Here is a 27162-nt window from a genome sequence, read left to right as displayed (position 1 = left end):
ACAGCTGGAAAGGAGAGGAGTTTGTGAAGGGCTGAGCGTGCAGCTGGAGCTCAGCTTTGCCAGCTGCTGCTACTAGTGGGCCTGACCCCACAGGGTCAGAGAGGTCTGCAGAGCTGCTGGCGGGGGAAGGCAGCCCCCAGGAGACCCTGCTTGAGTTGGAAACTCTCCACCATCATCCTGTCCATGCCAAACCCTTGGGAAAGGGTTTGAGAGTTCAGGGCCAAGGCCAGAGGAGGCAGCTGGCCTCCACAGCTGCTGGAAGGCTCTCTCTACCCTGGACCCATCCCTTCTTCTCTCTGTTTTTGTGAGGTCCTCTACCTCCCTGATTCCAGGATCCTGAGGGTGAGTTCTACCCTTGTGCATATCTGTGGGTGTGGGAGGGAAGGGGCCATCTCTAAGAAAGTGGGGCCAGCCTCTATGTCTGGAAGCAGACCTGAAATTGGACAGGGCCAGGTGGGCCACCCTGTCAGAGGAGATGAGAGGGGACAGCCAGGAGTTTTCCCTACGTTTGCTCCCGAGGAGCCTGGGGTGGCCCCACTGGGCAGCTGAGACAGGCAGGTATGACACCCAGGAAAGGAATCCTGGGTTTGTGTCCAGCTCCTCCACCACCTGCTGCACAATTCAGACTGGTCCCTTTGCCCCTTTGGGCTGCTGTGATGAGGACACCTGTCATTATTACCTCCCAGGTGGGGCTGACAGAAGGCCAGCCCCCCTCTTCTCTCCCACTGCCCTGTCCTGGCTTCAGATTCTGGGGCCTCCCTTTTGGCAACCTCATTCATTCAGTCAGTCATTCATTCAGCAGATGTTTAGGATCACCTCTGGTGCCAGGCTCTGTGCTAGGCCAGGGAAAAGGACAGACCACACCTGACTTGTAGGAGGTGCTATCCTAGTGGGAAGGACTGGACAATCAGCTGGTGATAAGTAAATGGGGGAGGGGAGGGATCTCACCAGGAATAGGACCTGCCTGTGGGGGGATGCCACACAGCTCCTGGGGGAGCCCCAGCTCCACCCAGCTCCAAGCCTCTGTCTTATTACCTATAAGCATCACCGCTCTCAGGCTTTCCTGGCTGCCCTGCTACTCTTCTGGCTCTTGGCTGCCAGGATCACCCAGGCTGTTGAGAAACCCAGCAGCGCAGACCTGGGACCCCTGCCCTATTCTCCAAGGCTGCCCCCAGAATAACAGCCCTCAGGCCCCTCTCCTACACTTTGAAACTCCCCTGGCCTTTCGTTTTTCCTTCCCAAAAGGATTACGTCTCAGTCTAGGCAGCTTTACTAAAAATGCACAGAGACAGACAGAAATATTGGGTACAGGAACATCTTATTAAATAATGTAGAGACAGAAAGAAACAAAATTACACGTGTCTCCTTTCATCCCCCCCTCTCTGGCCCTGAATAGTTTAATATCGAACACTGTTATCAATATAATTAACCTCCTAAGACACAATTTTAAAGTCTTGTTTTTTAAAGCGATTTGCATTCTCTGAAGTTCGGGACATCCCGCTGCCCGGCACCGCCCAGACGGCCTACGCGGTGAGGTGAACTCGAGGTACATTTTTAGTGGATTTGCATACCTGTCTGCAATTACCGCCGGTGATAACAGCTGATGCATAATGCATGCAGCATGAAATTAGAAAAATAATTAACTTTAGGTTTTAAAAGAATCCCCACGCCCTCCTCCCATGCATTACAAGTCCTCAATGGCACCAGTAGATCAAGAGTGAAGTTGTGCGCACAGAGTTCAAAGGGCCTTGAGGTCATGGGACCCGGCATCTGGACGTCCCCACATGATCTGCCTTCATTGGCAAATAGGAAGGCCAGGGCTGGGAGGCAGACAGAGGCCTGCCCAGACTTCCCTCTGCTGCCTGGAACCCCCAGCTCCCTCCAGAAATGTGCCCCCTGCCCCCACTTAGCCCCTTGGTGTGCGCATGTCTAACTGCCCCCCAGGAACCTGCAGCAGTAGACACTATGTCCCCTCCAGCATGTCAGGGCCTCAGGTCCCACAGCTGCCCCCTGCATGCTGTCCTCGCTCTGACTCCCCAGACGGCCCTGGCCTCTGGCAGCCCCAGCTTGATAGGATTTGGGAAAGACAACTGGGCAGAGCGCTGGGAGACCAGGGGTCTCCAAAGGGGCAGCGCCTCTGTCCAGGTGGCAGATATTTACAGATATCACTCAGCGCCTGCTTTACCAGTCAAGTGCGTGCAGGGAGCAGAGCCAGGGACATGGCTCAGGGGAGGCTTCATGGAGGGGGCGTCCAAGCTGAGGCCTGGGGGATAAGCAGAAGCTGGCCTGGCGAGGCTTGAGTGGGGAAGGTGTGCCAGAGTTCAACAAGCAGGAACAGCACATGCAAAGGCCCGGAGACAGCACAAGGGAGGGCAGGGCCTTCAGGAACCGGAGGTGGTCTGCTTCTCAGTTCCAAGAGGGCAGAGGCGAGAACTGAGCTGTAGGTCCTACCCACTCACATTCCTTTTCTGGGACTGGACCCCCAGGAGGGCCCCCCATGAAGGAAGGGCTGGAGCAGCCAGGGTCACATGGGAGGGGCCTGGTGTTGATGGGCCAGCTCTTTGTGGCCCAGACTTAGGGTCAGTTCTTCCACCCTAGCTTGGGGGAGCGGGGCTGAGGATGCACAATTTGAGGTGAGGGAGACCCCACATAACAGCAACTGACAAGGAGTCTGTGCCAGGAAGCAGCTTGGCCTACAGGGTCCCAGTCTACCCTGGAGGCACAGCCGGGGCCCAGGAGTGAACAGGGATGGCAGAGGAAAGAGATAAGCAATTAACAGAGGCTAGAACAGATTGGGATATACAGGCTGTGCTTAGGAGAGGGCATTTTCCATGTATTATCTCACTGAATCCTCAGTAGTCAGTTCGCCTCTAAGGGGACTTTATGACTACATTTATAGATGAGGAAACTGAAGCTCAGAGAGGGCAAGTAACTCGCTCAAGATCTCACAGCCTGGAAGTGGCAGAGGCAGCACTTGAACCCAGGTTTCTCAGTCCTAGAAGATGGCAGGAGCTAGGGACTGGTGGCGAATGCCCAGAATGATGTCCCAGGTCACCCCTTGGCTAATGGGGGTCTGGATACCTCCAGTCTGCGCCATCTCACTGCTCCCCTCCCCGAACCCCATTGCACGCCACGGATCCTGCTGTTAGTCATGGAGCCAGCAGGTCATAACTCACACCACGCTGAAGTGTGCAGGATTCTCGCAACAATGACAAGTGACCCCGTAAAAGATGGGCGATTTACCAGGTTTAGTTTGATGGCCACATAAACCATCAAACACACAACAAGGGAATAAAAAGGCCTCGAGGTACCTGGGCAATTAAAGAGCTCCTCAGGGAGGCGTACTGTCTTCCTCCCCACCCCTAGGCCCTGCCCTGCCTTTCTGGAGCCAGAGGGCTCAGCCTCAGCCTCAGGCAGGCCTTGGGGAAACCTTGGGGAAGGGGGCGGCAGGGGAGGCTCTGCCAAGATGGATGAAGCTCACAGACCAGGGAGCAGAAAGGCCTTGGGTCCCTGCCTCCCAAATGCTTCTTGGTTATTCATCAGGCATCTCTGAAAGATGCAATTTAGACTCTATTATGATGCTGGGGCCCCTGGAGGCTGAGGGCTGTGGCCATGAGCTGAGCGGGCACCAGGAACTGATGTTCATGCCAAAGAATGCAGTCTGGCCTTGGCTTTGGCCTTAACGAGTCTGCCCCCTGCTCAGGGCACTGCTCTGGAATCCCTGAGCCCAAGGGCCACCCATATCCCTTGTGCCAGGACTCACAGCAGCTGACAGACCAGGGAGAATGTGCGTCCTCTGGCCACATGCTGGGAGCCTGGGCAGAGGTGCTCTTGGACTCAAACTTGACCTCTGAGACTGAGGCAAGGTGGCCTTTGAGCAGCCCTGAGCCTTCCTGTCCCCAGCACCTGCCCTGGCCCTGCCTCTTTGCTCATAAGCATCTTGAGACAGGACCTCCAGGCTCCATAACCTTCATAGCTGTGGCTCTGTGCAGAGAAAGGGACCGATGTGCAGCTGGAAGCCTGAGCTGGCTGTGACCTTGGACGGGCCCCTCATGTCTCCGAGCCTCAGGCTGCTCAGCTATGAAATGGGACCGAGCACCTACGTGTATGTGACAGGTGGGCACAGGTACAAATGTGCCTGTGAGGGGGCTGGGTAGGGTCTGGCCACAGGGTTGCCCCTTATGCTGGGATCTACCCCTGTCCAAATCCAGAGAGCTAGGAGTGCATGTGAGGGAAGCAAAGACCAAGTCCAAGTCCCAAGGGGCAGGGGTGTGAGTGGGGTCATGACCCACAGGCTCAGGCCAACCTCCAAAGAAGCATCTGGGGTAAGCAGACAAATGTCCTCAGCCCCTCAGGCCACGGGTGCTGGTGGGAGGCAGCTTGAGCTGGCTGCAGAGGCCCAGAGGGTTGGGCACACTCTCATCAGTCCACCTCTCTCCCAGCTTCCCTCGGGACCTCGTTCCCCTCTGGCTCCCTGTGCAGACCCTGTGCACCCGGCCCTCACCCTCACTTGCTTCCAGCCAGGTATCCTCAGCTGGCCTCAGCCTGCTTTGAGTCCACCTCATGGACAAAGCATCATGCTGCAAAGAAGCTCTGAGCGCAGTCAGAGCATTAGCCACAGGCCAGTGCAAACGGCATGAGCTGAGGGGCAGCAGTGAGCAGGCAGAGGCATTCCTCCCTTGTTTGGCACCTCGGCCGACTCCCTTCTATCTTTGCGTTGTCACCAATGCCAAGCCATACTAGCCTACACAGCCCACAGTCCCTGCCCTAGAGCACCCAAAATTTAGCTGGGGACATTAAAACACTAGTTACCAAACAGCGTGACCCGCAGCCCACAGAGTTGGGCACAAGATGCAGTGCTACAAGCTGAGTGGTGGTCAAGATCCTGGCCTAGGTTCTCCCTCAGTACTTCTCAAGTGGTCTTGAGTAAGTTAATGTCTCTGAGCTTCAGTTTTTCCATCTGTTAAATGGGAATAACAAGGGCACTAACCTGACATTTGCTGGGAGGATTAAATGACTTAAATATTCATAAAATTCTAGGTGAGGTCTTTATTATAGTGTGAGCTACCATCCCATCAGAATGGAATTCCCAGTGGCTAGAACACAGGTTGGCATATGGTAGGTGCTCAGTAAAGTTCTGTTGGATGGCTGGATGGACAGATGCATGGATAGATAAGTGAGCGGGTGAATGGATGGATAGATGGATGAGTGAGTGGGTGGACAGAGGTATGAATGGGTGGATGGATGAATAAACAGTGGGTGGGCGAGTGGATGGACGTATGGGTGGGTGGATGGACGGATGGATGGAGCAGAGGGAAGCTCTATATGACATCAGGAACACCTAGCAGAGGAAGAGACATTTGAACATATTCCTGAAGGGCGAGGAGCAGTGTGCTAGTTGGAGAGGAGCCGCCCAGGAACAGAGAGACAGAAGGAAGAAAGGTGTGATGTGGTTGAGAAAAGGAGACACTCTGTCCCTGGGGTATGGGAGTGAGGTCCCGACTGACTCATACAGGGAGTTGGTCCCAATTCTGCTCTGCACATCAGGGCTGCCATCCAGGCTGGGGCCTTGGCTGAGACTCCGAGAGGCCATTGTGTCCCACACTAAAGAGCCTTTGTGAACCTGGAGTTGTAAAACAGACCTTTGCCGGCTGCATGAAGACATTTTCCCCACCGAGGTTGAAAGATAATTTCTCTTTAATTGATTTTTTTACCTCTATGAACAGTAAAGTAATATGAGAAAAATCTACACTGCAATTTTTCCATTTGTGAAAACCAAAATTACTCCTTGCAGACAATTCCCTCAGAGCGTGGACCCCCTCCCTCCTTTTATTTGTCTCTTGTCTTTAAATGCAAGAAAACTTTTTTTTTTTTTTCAAAATAGCTGAAAGTTTCACGATTTGGGAAGGGGGCAAGGTGTGGAATTACTTTTCACACAACACGAAACACAAAGCCAGGGAGGGCATCTCTGCTAGAAAGAGATTTCTGTAAATGCACGAGAAAGCGGCTCTGTTGACACCTCATTCTTCTGTCTATAAGATGCACGAGTGACAAACAGGACATGTTGTTTTAACACCAGACGATGAAGCTCCTCGCTTTCCACTGCTTGCCAGCGACAATGCTGGCAGCTTCTTTTTGCAGGTTCTAGTGACGCCCACCCCACCCCATTCCCTGCTTTTGAGCTCTCAGGTCTTGCAGAAACAAGCTTTCCTTTCAAACCCTGGGTCCCAGCCAGAGAGGAATGCAAGTTTCCCGTTCCAATGAGAAAGGGTAGCTCTGAATCCATAAAACATGCCCTAAATCCATCCCATCAACACTGACCAGCCACTTTCAGCGTCAGCCGTAAAGACTTGGCTTAGTGTGAGATCTTGAAAGAAGAGACCGAAACTGCGGCCTAGCTCCCACTAAATTAACCTCATGAGGCTCACAGTCAAAGTCTGGGAGGGCCGCGGCCCTGTCTGTGTCATTCACAGGAAGGGTTTTGGCTCCCGGTGAGATTAATGTGAGCCAGGGGTCATTAGAGGCTAACCTCAGCCCGAGTGATCATCTGTGATGTAAACTTGGCACCAAAAGGGCTGCGGGGCGTGTGCCTCGAGGCCTGACCTCTGCCCTGTGGCCCTGAATATAGTGACCTTTTGATGCCAGGCAGGGGTGTGCCCGACTCACTCTCACCGCACGTGTCTTGTGCTCCTTGCAGGTGTAGAGGCTGCAAGTCAGGTGGGGCCCAGCTCCCCCAGCTGTCCACCATGGTGGTGGCACACCCCACTGCCACTGCCACCACCACACCCGCTGCCACCATCACGGCCACTGTCGTGATGACCACGGCCACCATGGACCTGCGGGACTGGCTTTTCCTCTGCTATGGGCTCATCGCCTTCCTCACGGAGGTCATTGACAGCACCACGTGCCCCTCGGTGTGCCGCTGTGACAATGGCTTCATCTACTGCAACGACCGGGGGCTCACCTCCATCCCCGCCGACATCCCGGATGATGCCACCACCCTCTACCTGCAGAACAACCAGATCAACAACGCCGGCATCCCCCAGGACTTGAAGACCAAGGTCAATGTGCAGGTCATCTACCTGTACGAGAACGACCTGGACGAGTTCCCCGTCAACCTGCCCCGCTCCCTGCGGGAGCTGCACCTGCAGGACAACAACGTGCGCACCATTGCCCGGGACTCACTGGCCCGCATCCCACTGCTAGAGAAGCTGCACCTGGACGACAACTCCGTGTCCACCGTCAGCATCGAGGAGGATGCCTTCGCTGACAGCAAGCAGCTCAAGCTGCTCTTCCTGAGCAGGAACCACCTGAGCAGCATCCCCTCGGGGCTGCCCCGCACACTGGAGGAGCTGCGGCTGGACGACAACCGCATCTCCACCATCCCGCTGCATGCCTTCAAGGGCCTCAGCAGCCTGCGGCGCCTGGTGCTGGACGGCAACCTGCTGGCCAACCAGCGCATCGCCGACGACACCTTCAGCCGCCTGCAGAACCTGACCGAGCTCTCGCTGGTGCGCAACTCGCTGGCCGCCCCGCCCCTCAACCTGCCCAGCGCCCGCCTACAGAAGCTCTACCTGCAAGACAATGCCATCAGCCACGTGCCCTACAACACGCTGGCCAAGATGCGCGAGCTGGAGCGCCTGGACCTGTCCAACAACAACCTGACCACGCTGCCCCGTGGCCTGTTCGATGACCTGGAGAACCTGGCCCAGCTGCTGCTCAGAAACAACCCCTGGTTCTGCGGCTGTAACCTTCTGTGGTTGCGTGACTGGGTGAAGGCGCGGGCGGCCGTGGTCAACGTACGTGGCCTCATGTGCCAGGGCCCCGAGAAGGTCCGGGGCATGGCCATCAAGGACATTACCAGCGAGATGGATGAGTGCTTTGAGGCAGGGGCGCAGGGTGGCGTGGCCAATGCCGCTGCCAAGACCACAGCCAGTGATCATGCCTCTGCCACCACGCCCCAGGGCTCGCTCTTCACCCTCAAGGCCAAGAGGCCAGGGCTGCGCCTACCTGACTCCAACCTCGACTACCCCATGGCCACGGGTGATGGCACCAAAACGCTGGTCATCCACGTGAAGCCCCTGACAGCGGACTCCATCCGCATCACATGGAAGGCCACGCTCCCTGCCTCATCCTTCCGGCTCAGCTGGCTGCGTCTGGGCCACAGCCCGGCCGTGGGCTCCATCACGGAGACTCTGGTACAGGGGGACAAGACAGAGTACCTGCTGACAGCCCTGGAGCCCAAGTCCACCTATATCATCTGCTTGGTCACCATGGAGACCGGCAATACCTACGTAGCGGATGAGACGCCCGTGTGTGCCAAGGCAGAGACGGCCGACAGCCACAGCCCCACCACCACGCTCAACCAGGAGCAGAGCGCCGACCCCATGGCAGGCCTGCCCCTGGCGGGCATCATCAGTGGCGCTGTGGCCCTTGTCTTCCTCTTCCTGGTCCTGGGAGCCATCTGCTGGTATGTGCACCGAGCCAGCGACCTGCTGACCCAGGAGCGAGCCTACAACCGGGGCAACCGGAAAAAGGACGACTATATGGAGTCGGGGACCAAGAAGGATAACTCCATCCTGGAAATTCGTGGCCCCGGGCTGCAAATGCTGCCCATCAACCCTTACCGCGCCAAAGAGGAGTACGTGGTCCACACCATCTTCCCCTCCAATGGCAGCAGCCTTTGCAAGGGCACACACACCATCGGCTACGGCACCACACGGGGCTACAGGGACGGCGGCATCCCTGACATAGATTACTCCTACACATGATGCCAGCGCCCAGCTCCTGCCTCCTCCTGGCTTGGCGACTGCGTGGCTTTGCCCAGCCTGCTGCCATCTGACAGAGCGAGGAAAAGAAATTCCACTATGACTCTCCCAGCAGAAAGCAGTTTTGGGAGGGTTGACAATTTTGTAGAACACAACAGTGGGGAAAAAAATTTTTTTTTAAAGAATAGAAGGCAGGAGGGGGATTTGACGTTACTGAAGACATAATTTATACCAAATGATGCCAGGTGGGGAGGGAAAGACTAAAAATAATACTGCAGGAAGGGTTAGGTTGGATTTTTTCTTCCCTGAACTGGAAAGATACTACCTGTGCAACGCCTGTGTACGCCTTGTGCTCTGTGCAGGGCCATCACAAAGGGACCGTTACAGAAGCAGCCGACGCGTAGCCCCCACGCAGCTCTCGCTGCTTGCTGCTCACTGGAGACAACATGATGGAAGGTTTCAGGCTCCTCACAAAGGAGAAGGGAAGAAAAGATCTTTTGCTATGGAGATATTGTCCTGAAATCTCTTCCTGGGTTCTTTCCATGCCATTTCCCTTACAGATTTGCAGAAATAGTGCGTCTTTCACTGCATTCTTTGAAGAACGATGTAGTCGATTAAAAAACAAACTTTCTTTTTCCCACACTAAAGCCCTCCTCAGTTCCATGCACCATACTCTGTGGAAGCCCCACGGAAGCTGTGGCTTTCCCAGCCACTTGGAGGTGCATCTATCTACCTGTCTACCTTTATGTTGTGTCTCTAAATACAGATGGGTAGATAGAGCCACATATATGGTCCTTACAGTACTTTTGGGGTCAGTTCATACAATTTCCTGAGACAACAGAGTTGCAAACATGTTGCTTTCTCCTAGAAATCATTAAGTAGACAAAGTGTGTTGGGGATGGAAGAGGGGGGTAATGCTGTTCCTAAAGGTAGAGGCATGTCTGTCCTGGCTGGGTGGCTGGGGAAACCCTGGGCAAGGAGTGCTTTTGGTTTGATCCTATCTTAGGTTGGCCAGAGCTGGGCTGTGCTCCTTTCTGATACAGAGAAAAGCTTTCTTTGACGGCCAGAGTCCTCCTCTCTCTCCTCCCACACCCCCACAGATGCAATCACCTCAACAGCTACGTTCTGAGCATTTACTGTGTGCTACATGCTTCCTCCAGAGATAGATAATTGGTGCAGGGACTTTTTTTTTTTTTTAATATCAGCTGATTAGACCTAATGGTTTCCATGGTTGTTCAAACAAAGCCCAGAAAAAGACATGAAAATTCTCAGAAAAGCCCTGGGAGACAACACGGCTTCCCCGCTAGAATGCCGAGCACTCAGCCATGCCCACCCCTGGGACTCTGCTCTGGAGAGGGAAGACCACATCTCTCTAAAAGTGCCAGCCTCCCAAAAGGTACTGACCAGAGCCCTCAGAAGAGTTAAGATTATTTTTTCCCCTCCCTCTGGAATCAATGCCACCGTCATTTATCAACTGACAGTGCTGTTTGGCGAGCCATGAGATTAAAACAATGATGAAATAATGACAGCAAATCTGGAAAGAAGAGAGGAGTGGTGCCTGGGGTTCTGATATCTTCCGCATCCCAGCACTCAGGGAACTTGGGTCACTGTCTATCAAGATGCCTGTTGTCCTGCACCCGGGAAGGGTGATGTCAAAGGAGAGACGCTGGTCTGAGGGCAGGGAGGATGAGAACGGGTCCAGATCCTGGCCGTGGCGCTTTCAAAAGGCCTCAGCTGCTTTGACAAAAGCCAAAGGCAGGAAGAGGAAGCTGAACAACAGTCACAGGGCTGCCATGACAGGCCCAGGGGCCAGCCACTGACAGGACATGAAAAGATGCTGCTGGCCCCTCCATGAAGACGGCGGGGTTGAAAGAAGTGGACACAACAGCCACGCAAGCAAGGCGGAGAAGAGGCGCGGCTCCCATTGCCGGGCCGGAGGGATGGTGTCACCAAGCAGGGGATCCCCCCAGGGAGAGGCCCAGGGTCACGGGCACAATTCATTCTCGGCTCAAGCCTTTTTCCTTTTCCTGCCTCTGAATTTTCTCATACAGTGAGGTCAGGAGAGAAATTTTTCCAAGCCTTAATTTCACATCCATGTAAAGTTGCCCTTCCTTTGGCCTGCAGAGCTCCTAGACAAAGGCCAGTTCTGATGGCTCAGGGAGGAGCAGAGGGGCCCCAAGACTAGTGTCCAGGAGGAGAGGGTGCACGAGGGTGTGGGGCACTGGCCAGGGGTCAGAAGTCTAAGGTCTCTGCTGTTTCTGAAACGTGGTCTCCTCCCTAAAGACATCACTCCTGCTTTTGGCCAGTGTCCCAGAAAAATCCGTCCCGGCCTCCCCACTGCCAGGCTCCAACCCCCATTGCCGACATGCCTGGTCCCCTGCTGTCACTCTAGGTCCTCCTTTCTCCTTTCTGTGAGCCTAGCAAGAGGTCAGATCATCCTCTTAGAGGCTAGGGAGGCATTAGGGGAACAGCAGGTGGCCATACACAGGGAGCGCTGTAGGGGAGGCCTTGCAGCTCTGAGATCCTGCCTGTGCCAGCAGCGCCCTCGGGGCTGGGCCTGGGTGATGAACTTTCCTCCCCCTGTAGCACAAAGCAGGCCCAGGCCCTTCTGGGCCTGAGGACACATCAGTGTCCTGCTCCCGGCTCTTGCACTAATGGGGCTCGGACCCATCTCACACCAGGCTGTCCCTGTCTGCCTGGCTGCAGGCATCCTCCTGCCAGTGTAAGTTCCAAAGACAGTGGAGACTCAGCTCAGCCAGGGCCCAGGGGCACCCCCTCATCTTTTCTGGCCTCAGCATCCCGACATCTTCCTAGTGTCCTTTCTGAAAGCAAGCCTCCAAATGTCTGCTGCCCCATGTTCCCCCAAGCCTGGGTTGGGGCCTGAAGCCAGGTCCACTCTGAAACCCCATCCCTTCCTGGTCCAGCTCCTCCGAACCAGCCGTGTAATATAGTGAGAGAGGATGTGCCAGGGTGTCCAGCCTCCACCTCCTGGAAGCACGGGAGGACACAGGGCCTAGGCCCCACTTCTGTCTAGAATCTCCCTTCTAGGGGTGGCCAGCCTGACCCTTGCAGCCTCTGACTAGCCAGAGCAACCTCACTGACCTCAGTGTTGATGAGTGTATTTTGTGGCATTTAAGGCAGGTTTAAAGTTTTAAAAAAAAGTCCATGACACTTCTTTGGTTAAGTGGTTTACCCCTTCCTGGTAATTAGATGTAGTGATTGGAATCTCTTTTCTATTACATGGCAATTTTCCTTTAAATTTCCCCTTAAAAAAAAAAAAAAGGAAAGAGAAGGCAAGGAAGGCAAGAGAAGGCAGCAGGGCCAGGCAAGTCATTTGCATTTTGCGAATGAGGCCTCTTGTAAGCTCAGCTCAGGCGTGGGGCCCGACGTATGGAATGCTTAAGAGATTACTAAGAATAAAATCTATTAATTAGTCATACTCAATTCCGCAGACATGATGTGCATCAAAAGCTGCTTTTCTTCCCTCTTCTCCTTCCCTCTTCCCGCGACTCCCACAGAAGCCTCCATCTTCTCTAAATTGGCTCCTGCTTCCTGGCCCGCCTCCCATTAACATGGTGGCTGCCTGGATGACTAGGGGCCCTCTGGGGCTTGGGGGCTGGAGCTGGGGCACCAGGGAGGGGACAGTGGCTTGGAAGATGGCAGCATCCCCGGGCTTCCCCACCCAAAGCCCGAAGCCCACGCCTGCCTGTGCTTCCTCTCCCCTCCTCAATGGGCACCAGGCTGCCTCCTCCCTCCCTTAGGGGTCCAGGAGGGCCCACCAGCCCCCATAAGGGGCAGAGAATGAGAAGGGTCAGGGAGTGTTTCCAGACAGGTACAGGGAAAGTGTGTTTTTCAAATCCACGGCCCCTGTTTCCCCTTCTGTAAAGCTGGGGTGGGCTAAGGCAGGGTCTAGCCTTGCCCAGAAAAGCTGGGTGCTCCAGAGGCCAAATGGGGGCCCCTCCCCTCTGCCAATTCTGGAAGGTTCTAGTTGGCCCAAGGCAGGTGACAGAGGCCAGGAGTGGGAGAGACAGGCCAGGAGAGGTTTCCTGGGGCCTCAGGGAGCTGACTAGAGCCTTGAGAAGCGAAGGAGCTGAGCAATGGGCCGGGACTGCATCTGAGCCTCCCTCTTTTACTCCCTTAGAGCTGTGGAGCAAGGGAAGGACCCCCCTCCCCGCCCCACAATGGCAGCTCGAGTCCCAAAGCCAATCCACTTCAGAAATCTGCTTCCTGCTGAATGCGCCAGGGAGGACCGGGTTTCTGAGCCTCGCGCTTATGAAAAATACAAAAGGAAAATCGGATGTGGCAGACAGGGAGCGATGGAGCCGCGAAGGCGACTGGGAGAGAGCTGGGGTGTTTGCTGGAAGGAGGGGCCTGGGGGCCTGAGCCCCCGAGGGCCGGGGCTCGGCCGGGGTCAGTTGTGGGTGTCCTATGCGCCGTGCCCCCTCTCACTCAGATCAGTACAGGTGACGGGCAGCGGACGCCTGGTGCTGGACGGGCGCCAGGGTGAATGCTAACAAGCAATTCACAGCCTGCACAGGCCTTCCAGAGCGCAGACAGAGGAGGCATCTCTTCTTGAGGAGGGATAAGGAGGCTCAAAAATGCAAATCATTACCATTTACAACCAAGTGAGTCTGCTAAATTGATTAGGAGAGATTAAACTCCTTGGAGGTGAGGGGAAAGGGAGATTTTTCACATTTCATGAACCTGCCCCCAGTGGCTGTAGGCAAAGCAGAGATTTTCTGGGCCTGGCTCACAGGGAGCTGAGGGTCTCTGAAGGCTGACACCACGCGTGCCCCAGCGCTCAGGATACGCTCGGCTAGATGGAGCCGGGGCTCGAGCTCTGAGGGCAAGGAGTTCTGCCTCCAATGTGTGCCTGTGCTCAGCCTCTGGGACGGGGTTGGGGGTTATGTGGCCCACACAGATCATTCAGAAGCTGTCACAGCGCCCCCCCCTCCCCCCAGGCAGGATTCTGCCCCTGCCCTCCAGATCCCATCTGCCTTTGGGCTGAAAAGCCAGGGTAAGTGGCCAGACCAGTCCCTTAGTGAGGAGGACTCTAAAGCCATGTGCCTTTCTGCTTCCTTTCTGTTCCAGGGTGTGTCTGTCTCTGAGTGGTCCCTGCAGCCAGTGGAAGGGAAGTGGGGCTACTGTAAAGGGAAATCTGAAGGTCAGGAAAGAGAAACTCTGGCCCAGCAAAAAGAAACAGGTAGTGAGCTCTCTGTCACTGGAGCATGCAAGCACTTGATGGGGAGGTAGCAGATATTTTCCTGCCTAAGCCAAGGCTTGGTTCTTTGACTTACTCTATCATCCCTGAGCACCCTGTAAGGAAGATCTCCAGAGATTGTTCAAAACAACCAGTGTCCCCTGAAAATCACAGGTCGGGGCCATCCTGCAGCCAGGCCACTCAGCACCATCAAAGAGCTGCTTGTGTCACCAGGCAGCCTGTAAAATTCCAACCTCAGTGTCCAGGAGGCCCCTGGAGAGGAAGTACAGACACGCGCTGCCCCATCTAGGAGTCTGGACGGGCAAGGGTGCAGAGGGCGACCTACCACCTGCGGCTGGCTCTCTTGGGGCCACCTCCCAGGTGCAGCTGCCTCCTGGGTCCATTCTCATGCCAGGCCCCTGTCCCAGTGAGCTTCCTCCACGGTCCCACCAGCTGTCCTCCCAGCTCAATTTACTCAGCGCTACCGCTGCTGCTGGCTTAATCCATTCCCAGCCCAGCCAGGTTGACGGCTGCCTGAGGCACTTTTCATTCTACGACTTTAAGCATTTACCATTTCTTTTGAAATGTTCCAAGTAGTTGCCTGAAATACCCACATTTGCTTCTTTAAAAACACTCACAAGAAGATCCCCTTGGCTCTTGGCTCCCCCTCCCTTCCTCCCTCCCTTTGCATTTTTAATACAGTTTTTCTCTAGTTTCAGAAATTCTATTATCACTGGGGTCAGGCCCACTTTCTCACATTAATATGATTTACAGGTTTGCCCAAGACCCCTGATGTCTCAGGAGCAAAGCCTGCCTTTCTCCACTTCTCCCCTTGGGGACATTGTGCCCCGGACAGAGCATCAGCCCCAGGGGAGCTGCTGCCTGCTCCCCACTGGAGAGTCTGGCAGGCCAGGGGCTTTTGGAGACCACTGTCACTGCCCCCTCCACCCCGTTACTGAACTGCCAGCTTGTGCTGGGCACACTGAGGGCACAGGGGGACCTGTGGGGGGCTGACCCAGCCCCCACTTCCTGGCAAAGCCAGCACCTGAGACACTGTGGCCACCTGGAGACACCACAGTGCTGAGGCCCCTGTCCTTCCCACACCCACCCACGCGGCCCCTACACCTGAAAGCCCAAAAGTCCACGCCTGGAGAGTCCTTGCAGGAAGGTCTTTGCTGTCATCCCCCCTAAACCTTTTTTACGGCCGATGCTAGGTCCCTACGCGCCTCCATGCCAGCTTACTGAGGCCCAGCGCAGCGCCTGGCACGCAGGGGTGTCACTCATCTCTTCCTCCCTCCTCGCTTGCCCCTCGGGCTCAGTGCAAGGGGCCCAGGCAGGTGTGTTGGCAACAGCCTTTCTCTCATCCTGCACCAGCCCCACTGGCAGTCTGGCCCCAGGAGAGGCTCCTCCTCCCTGAAGCATCTCACTTCCCTCTCCCTGGGACCCACCCATCTCCAGCTGTGAGCCTGATAAAGAAATCCTGCCACTTGTTGAGATCTGGTCACCAGCCTGGGTGACTTGGTTCCCTCTCTCTGAGCTGAGCTCAGGTGGGTGACAAGGAGGGCAGAGAAATGGGTGTCCCCCTTGCCTGACACTCCCACTGAGAGGTCCTGCCCACCTGGAGGAACTAACCAGACTTTTCCCTCAAGACAGAGAAAGATACGCAACATGAGCCAACAATCAAAGCCACAGCGGACACGGGGCCACCGCCCGCTCACCTCCTGGACCCGGGGGTCCCGGGCACCTCTCTCCCACCCTGTGTGCAGGACACGCTTGCAGAGGGTCCCAGAGACCACCCACGTCTGGCTGGCCCTGTTTTCAGAAGGTTCTGGGTGCCCAGGAGGAAGACACACAAAACCCTGAAATGAGCTTAGATGTTTCACCTGACCCAGCACACCACCTGCCAGCCGCCCAGCAGCCTCAGTGGAGAAGCCCACCCAGTGTCCAGCTCACGAAGAGGTTTATCATCTGAGAGGGAGAGAAGCTGGAGAGATGGTGTTGAAGGCTGGGGACAGGCCGCGGCTGCAAACACGGGCGAGCCGGAGAGACCGCGCAGTGGTGCGGTTCTGCTGGCTGGAGTAGACGCCCCTAATTATGACTGTCACAGGCAGGTGTGGACAGGGAGGCAAAGGAGAAAAGTAAACTAAAGGAAACCCCACGCATAAGGACCTCAGAGCAAATGTTTTTTAAGAGCCACCAACAGCAATTCCCTTTCCCAATGTTCAAAGGTTCCTTGTATCTCGTGTGGGGTGTTGTGCTAAAGCGCTTTGCTCCGTGGAATCCATCCCCGGCAGTCTGAGAAGGAAGAGATCAGGAGGGGTCCTTGGTGGGACCCTGGAGAGTGGGGTGGGTCCCTCTACTGCAGAAGGTGGATGCCTGGCCAGCTGAGGGCACAAGGAGGGCAGGCCTGTGACCAAGGTCCCTTCTGACCCGAAGGCTCCCTGCCAGGGGCACTCCTGGCTTCCCCTGAGCCCTGGCCCTTCCCCACCTGCAGAATCAGCCCTGTGGGGCCACTTGGCCACCTGCTCCTTGTCTTTTTCCTTTTTCTCTGAAGGGCAAAGCAGTCTCAGGGGTCTGAGTGGTGGGACTTCTGCTCCTGCCTGCTGCCACCAGACACCTGGCTGGCGGCCCCAGCCTGGCCCCCAGACCCCGGGCTCCCTCCCCACCTCCCCACCAGACACCCACCACGACGACAACACAAACCAAAGTGCACTGCGAACCGCCCTTGGGCCTCCTTCTTGTAGGTGCCTTGAAACTTCAATGTTGAGATGAATGTGATGAACTGTTTGGTCCTATTTTCTGTTTGTCTGTTTTCATATAAAATGTCCAAGTCCACTTTCCTTGTCCTTTCTTGAAATAAATAGAAAGATTTAACTTTTACAGTCCTCTCAGCTTTTACAGTGACTCTCAGCTCACTGGCCCAGTGTGCCTGGGGCCCAGATCTGTCACCTACATGGTCTCGGCTGCCCACACCCTCTCCCCAGGCTCCATCCCGAGGGTCAGCCCTGCTATTGGGTCCACTGGCACACTGGTGGTGGCTGGACGGGATGGAGGCTTGGGGTGGGCACCAAGGGAACCAAAATAACGATTCTGCCACAGGACGGAGAAAGGAGCTCTGACCCCATCCCACAGGCCCTGGGGAGGGCGACCAGCAGCTAAAGGCAGGTTCCAAGAGGGTTCCACATGGAGATGTGTTAATAGGAGCTGTGGATTATCCTGCAAGAGGCTCCGGCCACCATGTGGGCACCCAGATAAGCCTGGAACTGTGCGGGCATTGGGGACATAGCTATTCCTCTGCCTGGAGAATGCCTGCCTGGGTCCCCCCACCCGATGCCCCGCATCCCCTAGACACACCCAGTGCATTCACAACTCTCCAGGCCTCGCCTGATATCTCACATCCCAAAGACAGGGGAAAGGAGAAATATTATTGTCAATGAGAACAATAGCAGTTTCTGCTAAATGTAACCTAAAATAAGAACCCATTACTTCTGCCTTAGATCCAATTTCACATCTGGATACGGGTTAATGAGCTTTTCTTATATTCCAAGGAAGCAAAGTTATTTCTGGATGTGCCTTGATGGTGGGTGGCCTGGCTGGGGTACATGGGGTGCTCCGATCTCACAGGTGCCTCTTTCCCCTCCATCCTCTTCTCTCAGTCCTCACTGCTCACCCCCTGTGGGCAGGAACAGCCCAGAGAGACTCTTCCAAAGGGCAGCGGACCAGGTGGGCTTCAGGGAAAGGACCAAGTCTGTTTCTCCGACCTCTTCCTAAGGCCCCAGCACACAGTGGGAGCTCCGGAGGGCCGCTTGCTCTTCCTCATCTGAGCTCCCCTCCCCAGGGCTGCCAAGTGATTTTTCTAGAACATGATCAGCCAGCCAATCAGTAGGTATTTACTGAGGGTCTACTATGTGCTGGAGTGGGGCATCCTTCCTGCCTCCTGGAGGGAAACGGGAGCCCTGACCTGGTCGGGGGAGGGAGGCTCCCTGGGGAGCCGGGTTTCCACTGAGGGCGTTTCCTCGGAAGAGAAGGACTCGGAGGGGGCCAAGAGACTGACACATGGCCCGTCAGAAGCTCTGAGGCAGGGCAGGACGGCAAGTCCAATTCCATGCCTCCCTCTGGAAGACTCCGCTTCCCCTGTAAGCACAGGACTGTCTGCTGAGTGCAGTTCATTCCCCGTGCAGGCCCCGACCTGTCCCGGGCTCCAGGTCTGTGTTGTGCTGACCTCTCAGTCCGGATGCCGTGGAAGGCCCTTAAAGGTTCAATTCAGGCATTGCCTCTGGAAAGGCCGCCCCCTTCTACCCCGCCCAGCCTGGGTCCACACCTGCTGGTTCTCATCTGCACAGGTGACTGGTTCCAGCACCTCGCTCTCTAGGGGCCCCTGGCGGGCAGTTCTCACCTTCCACCCCTTCAGATCCCAGAGGGCACTGTCCCGACCCACTGGAGGCACCAGAAACGTGAAGGGAGCGGGTGAGTCAATAAACAGCAGCATATCGATCAACCAACCCATCAGTCAGTCAATGTTCAGTCCAAGGCGGGGACTTTCCGAGAGCGGCAGCCTGGGCCTCCCAGTAATGAGACGGTCTTACTTCTCTCCGTCCAGCCTCTCCCAGAGGGCAGCAGGAGGGGGGCGCGGGGCTCTCCCAGCTCACCTCACCCTCCACACCCTGGCCGCCGCGCCACAAACCAGGTGCCCAAGGGGCCTCCTTCAAGCCGGGGCAGGAGGGCCAGTTTCCCAGACTATGTTCCTCAGGCCCCAGAACTCATAGAAGTTCTGCCCAGGAAGAGTTCATGGCCACGTGCATTAATGCCACGGCTGTCCTTGGAGTCCCTCAGAACAGGGTTAGACCCACAGACTCCACCGCTCACTCCCTGTGCCTTAGTTCCCACCCCTGTAAAACGTGTGCATGATGGCAGCCCACTGCTCATGTTTACCACCATGGCAGCACTGACCCTGCTGATGTGTGCTGGAGCTTCTGTGAGAGGACTGGGCGCTGGTTTCCCTCTGCTTGCCCAGGGAGTACAGGCCGCATCCCGGGCGCCCCCAGGGTTTACCCAGCGCCCCCAGCCCCTGGGCACAGAACCAGGCTGGTGCTTCCCGCAAGGAGGCCCAGGTGTCTCTGCAACAGCAAAGTGCCCCCAGTCTGCACAGAGGAGCAGTGTCCAAACAGGACCTGGTCCTCCAGCCACCCCGACCTCACCTGAGGTCTGTGGCCGGCTCCCGAAACCTGCCAGAGGGAATCTCCGGCTGACCCGAGCTTTAGGCTGCAGGAGAACAGGGGCGGGGGTGGGGGCACGTTAGGTCTTAATTAAGTGGCCCAGGGACTACAGGCCCAGAGATGGGCCCCACAGGAGGAAACCACCAGGAACCGTGGAGGAGGTTCCAGGATCAGCATTTCAGGTTAGTGGAAAGATCCTCCAAACATCACTGGCCCTTTCTGAAGTTGTGCGGGTGGCCTGAGGGGTAGTGAGCCACATCCTCACAGGAGAGCAAGCAGAACTGGCTGGTCCCTGAAGGGGGCGTGAGCTCTGGGTGGTGGAGGCGACAGACTGACGGTGAAAAGCCCCTGTCTCCCTGTCATGCCTTCAGATGGACCCTGGGAGACAGGGTGGTCTCCCCACAAACCCGGGAACCCCTGCTGCCACCCCCGCTCCAGCCAAGCCAGTTTCCAGTCTTTTCCTTCACAAAGAAATCTCAGGACTCACATATCACTGAGGTTACAGACATGTGTGGGGTAAGCCCCCCAGGTAGCTGCCCTGAAGCCGAGGGGCACCCCGAGGCCCAGGGCCTCTCTTCATGTATCCAACTCCTCCTGCTTGGTTAGACTCAGGACTGAAAGTTCCAGTTCAAGTAGGAGAAAGAGTGGGTGGCCACCATCCCCATCCCTAGACCCTGCTCTTACCCGGCTCCCACAAGGTTCCAGAAGCTTCCCTACTCCTGTTCCCACTCCCCAGGAGGCTTCTCAGGCCTCGCCAAGCATCCCAGAGAAGAAGTGACAAAACTCAGGAAAGGTCTAACACTCCAAATCCCACCCCGTACCCAAGTTCCGTGGCCAGTGCTTAGCACTCTGCATTTGAGGTCCTGGACGGGTCTGAGGTCCCCAGACAGTCCCGAAATGCTGCCTCAGAAGGTCAGGGTGGAGCTTGCTCATCCACTCTCAGGTGCCCACAACCAAGTGTTCCCCTGGGCCACCCAGTGGCTATTTCCCCTCCCTCCTCCACATTCCTCATCCTCTTGTCAGCACCTGCTTTGGCATGGCCCACCGCAGCTAGGTCCAGCACCAGCGCCTCCGCCTCCAAAGGACCCTCTCCTCCCAAGGTGGGGTAAATAGGTTCCCTAGAGCTGCTAACTGACAGCACAAATGAAATCTCGGTGCTCCCCCTGCAGAGATTTACAGGGGAAGTGAAATCTTATTTGCGCTGCTGCCAAGACTGGGACGCGATGAAATTATGCCTCGGAAAGAGACTGGCCGGCCCCCCGCGGAAGCGGCTGCATTGGAGATGGGCTTATTAAAAGCCACAGTGGCCACATTTCAACCTGTTTCAGGTGTTAAGTAATTTACTGCCACCCAGAATTCAGTGGCAGGTTTTTATCAGTTTTACTTCCAGGCTGCAGGCCCGGGAGGTCCCTGCATAAGGAACTGCAGGTCTAAATGTCCCCTGTAACCCCAGTACTGCAAGGGAAATCAGGGAGCAGGGACCTGGGAGGGGTAAGGGTAGGGGCTGGCGTGGCAGCAGATGCCCCAACTCTCCCCAGGGTTATACCAGGCTTGGCCAAAGCTCAGAGTGACAAGGAAGGCTGGCTCAAAGACCCCCCACCCCACATTTCGGGGCTCAGTGATTCCCCCAAAGACACTGTAGGTGTTTTCTGAAGGCAGCTATAGTCTAAGCTCTGAGAGAGCAAAGACTACCTCTCTCAGGACCTGACCACCATCCACACGATCACCAAGTCTTTATTGAGCACCTACTGTGTGCCAGGCCCCGCTCAGATGTGGACACAGCAGTGAGCAGGACCCCAAAGACCCCTGCCTATGGACCACACATTCTGCTGGTAAGTGTTGAATAAATATCTGTGATTGGTTGATTAAAATATCCAAGAGGCAAACAAGCTCTTGAAAGAAACATTGCTGGCATGGGGGGCTCTGGAGGGAGCGGCAGGGAGGAAGCAAGCCCATCTGACCGGTGTCTGCTCTGTGCCACTGTGGAGGCCACTGCAGCAGCCCTCGAGGCTGGGACTCCCCAAGTCACAGACAAGAAGGCTCCGAGCCACCGGGTTCCGTGCTGTTCACTGTTCTGCAGAACGTGCAGTGAGGGGCCCCCGCCCCGTCCTTCCACGGCCTTGACACTCGCACGTTCACAGAAAGCCAGGGACGGGGAGCCATATGGTCTGGGGCCCCCAGGGTCACGAGCCTTGAGCACCTTCTCAGCAGTGCTGGGCCGAGGGCCCTTTGACGCCTGCCAGCTTCGGGGGATTAAGCCTATTACTGAGGCTCTGGGGGCTTATATGACACCCTTTCTGAGGCCCCCTTTCTCCACCTGTTTTCAGATACTCCAGGAAGACCAAGGGGAATCTTCAAAGACCAGGCTGAGCCAGGAGCAGAAATTCTTTAATTAGCTTTCTCTTGGATCGGGGCCCTGGCAAATGGATTAGTTGTGGCGGAGCCGGAGAAGGGGAGTGCAGTCCCTTAGAGCTGAGATTACAAGCCCAGGGTGAAGGGCCGAGGGGCCATCGCTGGGGATGGCGGCTCCCCAAGGGCTGGCAGATGGAATCTGTCACCAGGAAGACTCGGGAGATGGGCTCAGCGAGGCCTTGGTCCTCAGGAAGCTGGCATGGATCGACGCGTAGCACGGCCGGGCTGTGTGCCGGGATCTCTTAATGAAAGTGCTTCCTTCCCGTGTGCCTGCCCAGATCTGGAACTTCATAATTAGGGGGGATTTCCTAAAGGGGTGCGCATCTGTGAGAGGCCAGGCAGCATGGCCCGATGGTGCCAGGCGCCAGACATCTGTCACCGTGTTCCATCCTCGCTCATCCCCGTTTTCAAGCAAGTAAACCAATGCCCAGACCTAAGGAGCCTGCCCAAGGCCACAGTGACAGAGGTTAGCATGGGACCCAGGTCCTGGCCCATTAGGTGGTCTGACTGGGGATCTGTGAACTTGGAGCGAAAGGCTCAGGTGAGCCACCACCAGAAATCACTACAGGGAAGTAAGCCTCCCCAGGCAGGTCTCCTCCAGGAAGCCCTCCCCGACCACCCACAGCGCCTTGGAGTCCCCATCTAGGCACTTACACCCCATGCTGTCCCCATTGCCCCCACCACACACTGAGTGTCTCTTAGAGGAAGAGGCGGGCCTTCATTACTCCATACTCTCCGAATGAAGTAAGGAGGCTGTGCCCTCCTCAGCTCGGGGGGGCTGGAAAGAGAAGACTGGCTGAAGGCTGGGCCTCAGGGCCAGGAGGACAGGGAGGAGGGAGCCAAGAGAAGAGGCTGCCAGGGATCCCTGGGGCCAAGCTCAAGGCTGGGGTCTCCCCCAGGCCTGGGCTCTCCTGCTGGCTGGCTTTGCCCAGGGAGGCGCATGAGGGGCAGGTGGGCAGGAGGAGGAGTACTTGGAGACCTGGATCCCCGGATCCCCGGGACTGAAGCCCTTTGAAGTAGGACATGCGCTCTCCCCCTTGAGCTCGCATCAAAGGCAGCTCTGCTGTGGTCTGGCCACATGGGGCTCAACAGATAAGGGCTGTCCTCTTAGGGCAGACAGAAAAAGAGTGATCAGGCCCCCCTGAGCAGCCGCCCCCCCGCCCCCACCTCCTTCTGGCTTCCCTGCTCCCGGTGCAAGACACTGAGCCACCCCGTGTCTGGGAGGCTTCCCCAGCTCCCCCTTCCTGACCCTCCCGACAGGTCTGCCTCCAGGATCAAGTCACTGCAGGTAACGGTGAGGCTTCCAAGGTGTCCAGCAGCCTGGGCCACATCTCCCCTACTCCGCCTTGCAGCCCCAGAACCCAGAGCCTGATGAGTGAATAAACAGCCATGCTACAGAGCAGAGTACACGGGAGGGACGCCTAACCCAGGTCAGGGCAGGTTCCTGAAGGAAATGACATCTAAGCTGGGACCTGGAGCATGACCAGAGTCAGCCAAGTGAAAATGGGAGGAGAGGGTGCTCCTGGCAGGAGGAAGAGCCCATGCAAAGGCCAGTAAGTGAGAGAGAACATGCAGTTATAAGGCCTTGAATCATTTAGCTGGGCTGGAATGGAGAGGGTAGGAAAGGTTCTGGGGCCAGATGGTGTGGGTGTGCCAGCCAGGATGCTCAGGGAGCCAAGGTCACTATTAGGGCAAGACTTTCCCTAAATCAAGGATCCCAGGGGTGTTGGAAGAAGTCATGATAACAGCAAGGGCCGCCCAACTCTGGGGGGTCCCCATTTCCACTGTGCTCTCTATGAATCCCCCCTCCCCCCAAGTTGTGCAGGGCAGCCCTGGCACCAGCCATGCGGTTGCAGAGAGAGTGGAAACCCAGAGGCACTGCCCAGCAGCAGGGAATGGCATGCACCCCACATGAGGCCAGGCCCAGGAAGACCACAGCCAAAGACGCATGTGGACCCTGGGGCGAGGGAGGTGGGAATGAGGCCGGTGCCAATGCCCACAGGAGCGTCTCCAGCGACAGGCATGGCAAACCAGGGCCAATAAAGGCAGTGGTGGCGGCCCTGCTGAGACCTACTGTGAGCAAAGAGGAGTTCTACGTGTTTTCTGGGACAAAGCAAGTGTTTCCAAGTACCTACAATGTGCTGGTTTGGTGGGAGCCACAGGGGTGAGCCCAGGAAAGCCTGTCTCCTGCTACTGCTACCACCGCCACACCACACGTGCACATATCAATACTTCCAGCCGCAGCATCCTCCCCAGGGACGGAGAATGATGACTCTTATTTCAATTAGCCTCTTCCTGATTACCGGCGAAGTTCTGCATCTTTTCTCTTGCTTACTGACCATTTGTTTTTCTCCAACTGGGAACTGCCTGTCCACATCTTTTTCCCATTTTTCTTATTGATTTGTAGGAGCTCTTCGCATATCAAGAGAGGAGGAAAGCAGCAGCCTTGTCTTGGGGCAGACCCTCAGGGCCTCCCTTGAGGGTCCTCAGGCCTGGGGAAGGGAGGGGAATTTATGTGGGGCTTTTGAATGCCCCCACTCCATCTCTACACCCCGCCCAGCTCCTGGCAGGCCAACTTTGCTGGAAGACAAAGTACCTTCTGCAGGTGGGAGCCACTGCCAGCCCTGCATCTCAGCTGGCAAAACCCAGAGGGCTTATTTTTCACTACACTGAGAATTCTACACTGCCAGTGGCTGGCGGGGTTCCCAGATGGCACCCAAGGGGAAACAGCTGGTGGAGCTGGGTGTCTAGGAAGAAAGGATGACTTTCACGAGCCCAGCCCAGCTCAATGGGAACCAGCCTGCAAAAGGGGCAGGTCCTGAAGCCTCAGGCTGACCCTCCCATTAGAATTCCAGGGCCCCCTCTGGTGCACATCATCCCTGCCCCTCTTCCAGCTATGACAGTCCCTAAAAGGTGACACAGGTGTGGAGGACACATGTTAGCTCTGCCCCTCACCCTCGGCCACCTGATCTTGCAGGGCCAGATGCAACCCTGCGGTTCATTTCCCTCCAGCGTTTGCCATACATAGTTCAGCAGACGAACAACAGAGGCCATAACACTGATTTCCAAAGTCCATAAAGGCAGTAACCTTTAGGGAGTCGGGCAAAATAAAGCCCCTCATCTCCCAGAGTAATGGCTGCTGAGAGCCCTTACGGGACTCCTCCTGGAGCTGGGGGTGGCAGGCGTAGGGCCAGCCCACAGACTTCCCTGCACCAGGTGATAAACCACTGCTCAGCACATGTTCCAAGGGGTCACAGCAGCCAGGGAGGCTGCAAACTGCCTGCATACCTTCTCCCTGACTGCCCTTCACTGGCTGCACTGGCTCCCCCAAAACCAAGGAGGGCTCATTAGCACCCTGTGCCCACCCATCTCCCACCTGTTACCAGGCTCCCAATAGAAGAGCCAGACTGCAGATTACAAGCAACCAGCCTGGTGCCAGCCAAGGTCACCCCACTGCAGCCGGGGCAGGAGAGACTGTCCATACTGAGGCGGGCACCTTAGGCAGCCAAACCCACTGTCCTGCTCTTCGCCATACTTGGGTTAAGCCCTCCGGGAGGACAAATAACACCATCACAAAGGTGGCTGCCATGACCTCCACATAGCAGGAGGGGGATGGGGTCCCCTGACCACCCTCAAGCTCTCCAAACACCTCGATCCTGGGTTGACACCCTGGCCACTCCCCAGAACTCAGCAGACGCCTAGAACTACGAGTGGTTGCCATGAGCCCACTGCCCCTCATTCATTCACTCACTCAAAGACGATGTGACATAGTGGAAAGTGCCCAGGATCTGGTCCAAAGTTCCTGACTTATCTGAGACCAGTCACTTACCACCCTAGCACCACTGCTTCTCAGTCTGAAAAGTGGGAATACTAGAAGCCACCTTCTAGGTCATTGCTGTCATGATTACCTTGGGCTCACAGAGCTGCTAGATGAGGGGGGACCATTGCCTGCGGCTGTGGGGCAGGAGGCTGGGCTAAGTCTGGGGGCAAAGCATAGGGGGCAGGCCTGCCCGCCAGAGGGGAGGGGGCCTAGGTAGAGACAGGGGGATGGACGAAATGACCCCAACAATCCCTTCCAGGCAAGGATGAAACAGGGTCAGGAGACAGGACATCCAGATCCTAAAAATCCCACCTTCAGGGCAGATCCATTGAATAGCCAACAGCTCCATGGACAAGGATAAAGGAGGGGACCACCCCCCCGGTCCTGTGGGGCCCCCCACTCAGAAGTCACTCCTCCTTCTCCAGGATTAAAACATATCGTGACATGAAATTAGCCGCGGGCTCAGCCTCTGGCTTAACCACAAAGAAGTGGAGAGAAATGAGGCTCTTCTAAACAAGGATGCCCTCTGCAAAGCGGATCCTGCGGTCTCCGTGGGAACACGAACAGTGGGGGAGTAGGAGGCCAGCCCACGGGAGCTTGGGGTGGGCTCTGCGGGGCTCTCCAGGCTGGCTGTGGGCTGAGAGTCGGCATTTGCATGGAGAGCCTCTGTGGCTCTGGAATTTATGCAGCTGCCTGTGTGATTCCTAAGGCGAGACAAATCTCCAGGCCGCTTTTCTCAGCAGGAACAAGTCTTTTCTTCAAATCGATGGTGACACATTTTTAAACTCTGATATTAAGGAGGGAAAGATTTTGCTGGCCCCCTGGGGGCAACCCTTATTAGTCACTGGCTCATCTGAGAGAAGTCACAGTGGCAGACCCAGTGGGCCTGAGCAAGGCAAGCAGCCCAGAGGCCAGGCCGCTGACATGAGTCAGCGAATGGACCGCGATAAACAGGAGGGCAGAGGGGCCTCCCAAGTCAGGAGCAAAGCAGTGCACTGAGAGAGTGAGACTGGAGGGGGCTCTGGAGCGAGCTATGAAGCATCTGCAGGGGAAATAAAGAATAGTTGGGAGAGAATAAAGAAAAAAGGGAGAGAGTAGAAAGAAGGAGAAAGAGGCATTAAGCTGGAGTATATTTGAATTTCCAAGTTTAGAGTTACAGAACCTGAAGTCTTGTTTCCCATTTTGCTATGGCTGCCAGGAAGCTCAGGGCTGCTTTTCATATTCAGTTGCAACAGATTTGTTACAATGGCCTAGTTTTGAGATATCTTCTGGATGGGGCCATGGTAAGTGCCAGGAGCCAAGCTGCCCCAAGCAGTCACCAAGAACATAAAATACAAGGGTGGGGATGAACCATGGTCCTTCCACGGTTGACCAGACACCAGTATCCCATGGCAGGTGGTAGCACTGAACAGAACCAGGAACCAGGTGAGACGCTGGCAGGTCAGAAAGTATGTCATACCAAAAACATCCAGGCCAAAGGGTTCCAGGTGTGGCCAAGAGCACAGGGCACATTCTTATGAGATGCCCAGGTCAGCATCCTCCCCTCATTTATTTCTTTTTATTCCTGGTTTAATGGTTCCCCAGTTTTATTACGCCTATTTTTCAGTGGAAATAGGTAGGTTAAACATTTTAAAAAAAATCAATTCCAGCTCAAACGCCCACTTGCTCAGTGATAACAGTCACCATTTATTGAGTTCCAGCAGCTTGTTGGGCATTTATACACACCTCCATCCTCTCAGCGACCTT

The 27162-nt window shown here is 56.0% G+C and overlaps 2 protein-coding genes across 4 annotated transcripts in view; one reads left to right on the top strand and one right to left on the bottom strand.

The window, feature by feature from the left end:
- Positions 1-9573, top strand: part of FLRT1 (fibronectin leucine rich transmembrane protein 1) — a 74459-nt gene extending 64886 nt beyond the window's left edge. The window contains exons 3-4 of one of the 2 annotated variants that reach the window (XM_074371824.1): positions 1468-1546; positions 6698-9573. In XM_074371824.1, coding sequence (XP_074227925.1) covers positions 6747-8771 — 2025 coding nt within the window. In that variant the 5' untranslated portion in view covers positions 1468-1546; positions 6698-6746 and the 3' untranslated portion in view covers positions 8772-9573. The remainder of the gene's footprint in view (positions 1-1467; positions 1547-6697) is intronic. The other variant, XM_074371823.1, reaches the window with a different exon arrangement.
- MACROD1 (mono-ADP ribosylhydrolase 1) overlaps positions 1-27162 on the bottom strand; it is a 143664-nt gene that overhangs the window by 95264 nt on the left and 21238 nt on the right. The gene's annotated exons all lie outside the window — the stretch shown is intronic.

Source organism: Camelus bactrianus, chromosome 10 (assembly GCF_048773025.1).
Source record: "Camelus bactrianus isolate YW-2024 breed Bactrian camel chromosome 10, ASM4877302v1, whole genome shotgun sequence".
Lineage (NCBI taxonomy): Eukaryota > Metazoa > Chordata > Mammalia > Artiodactyla > Camelidae > Camelus > Camelus bactrianus.
This window is presented reverse-complemented; position numbering and strand designations above follow the sequence as displayed.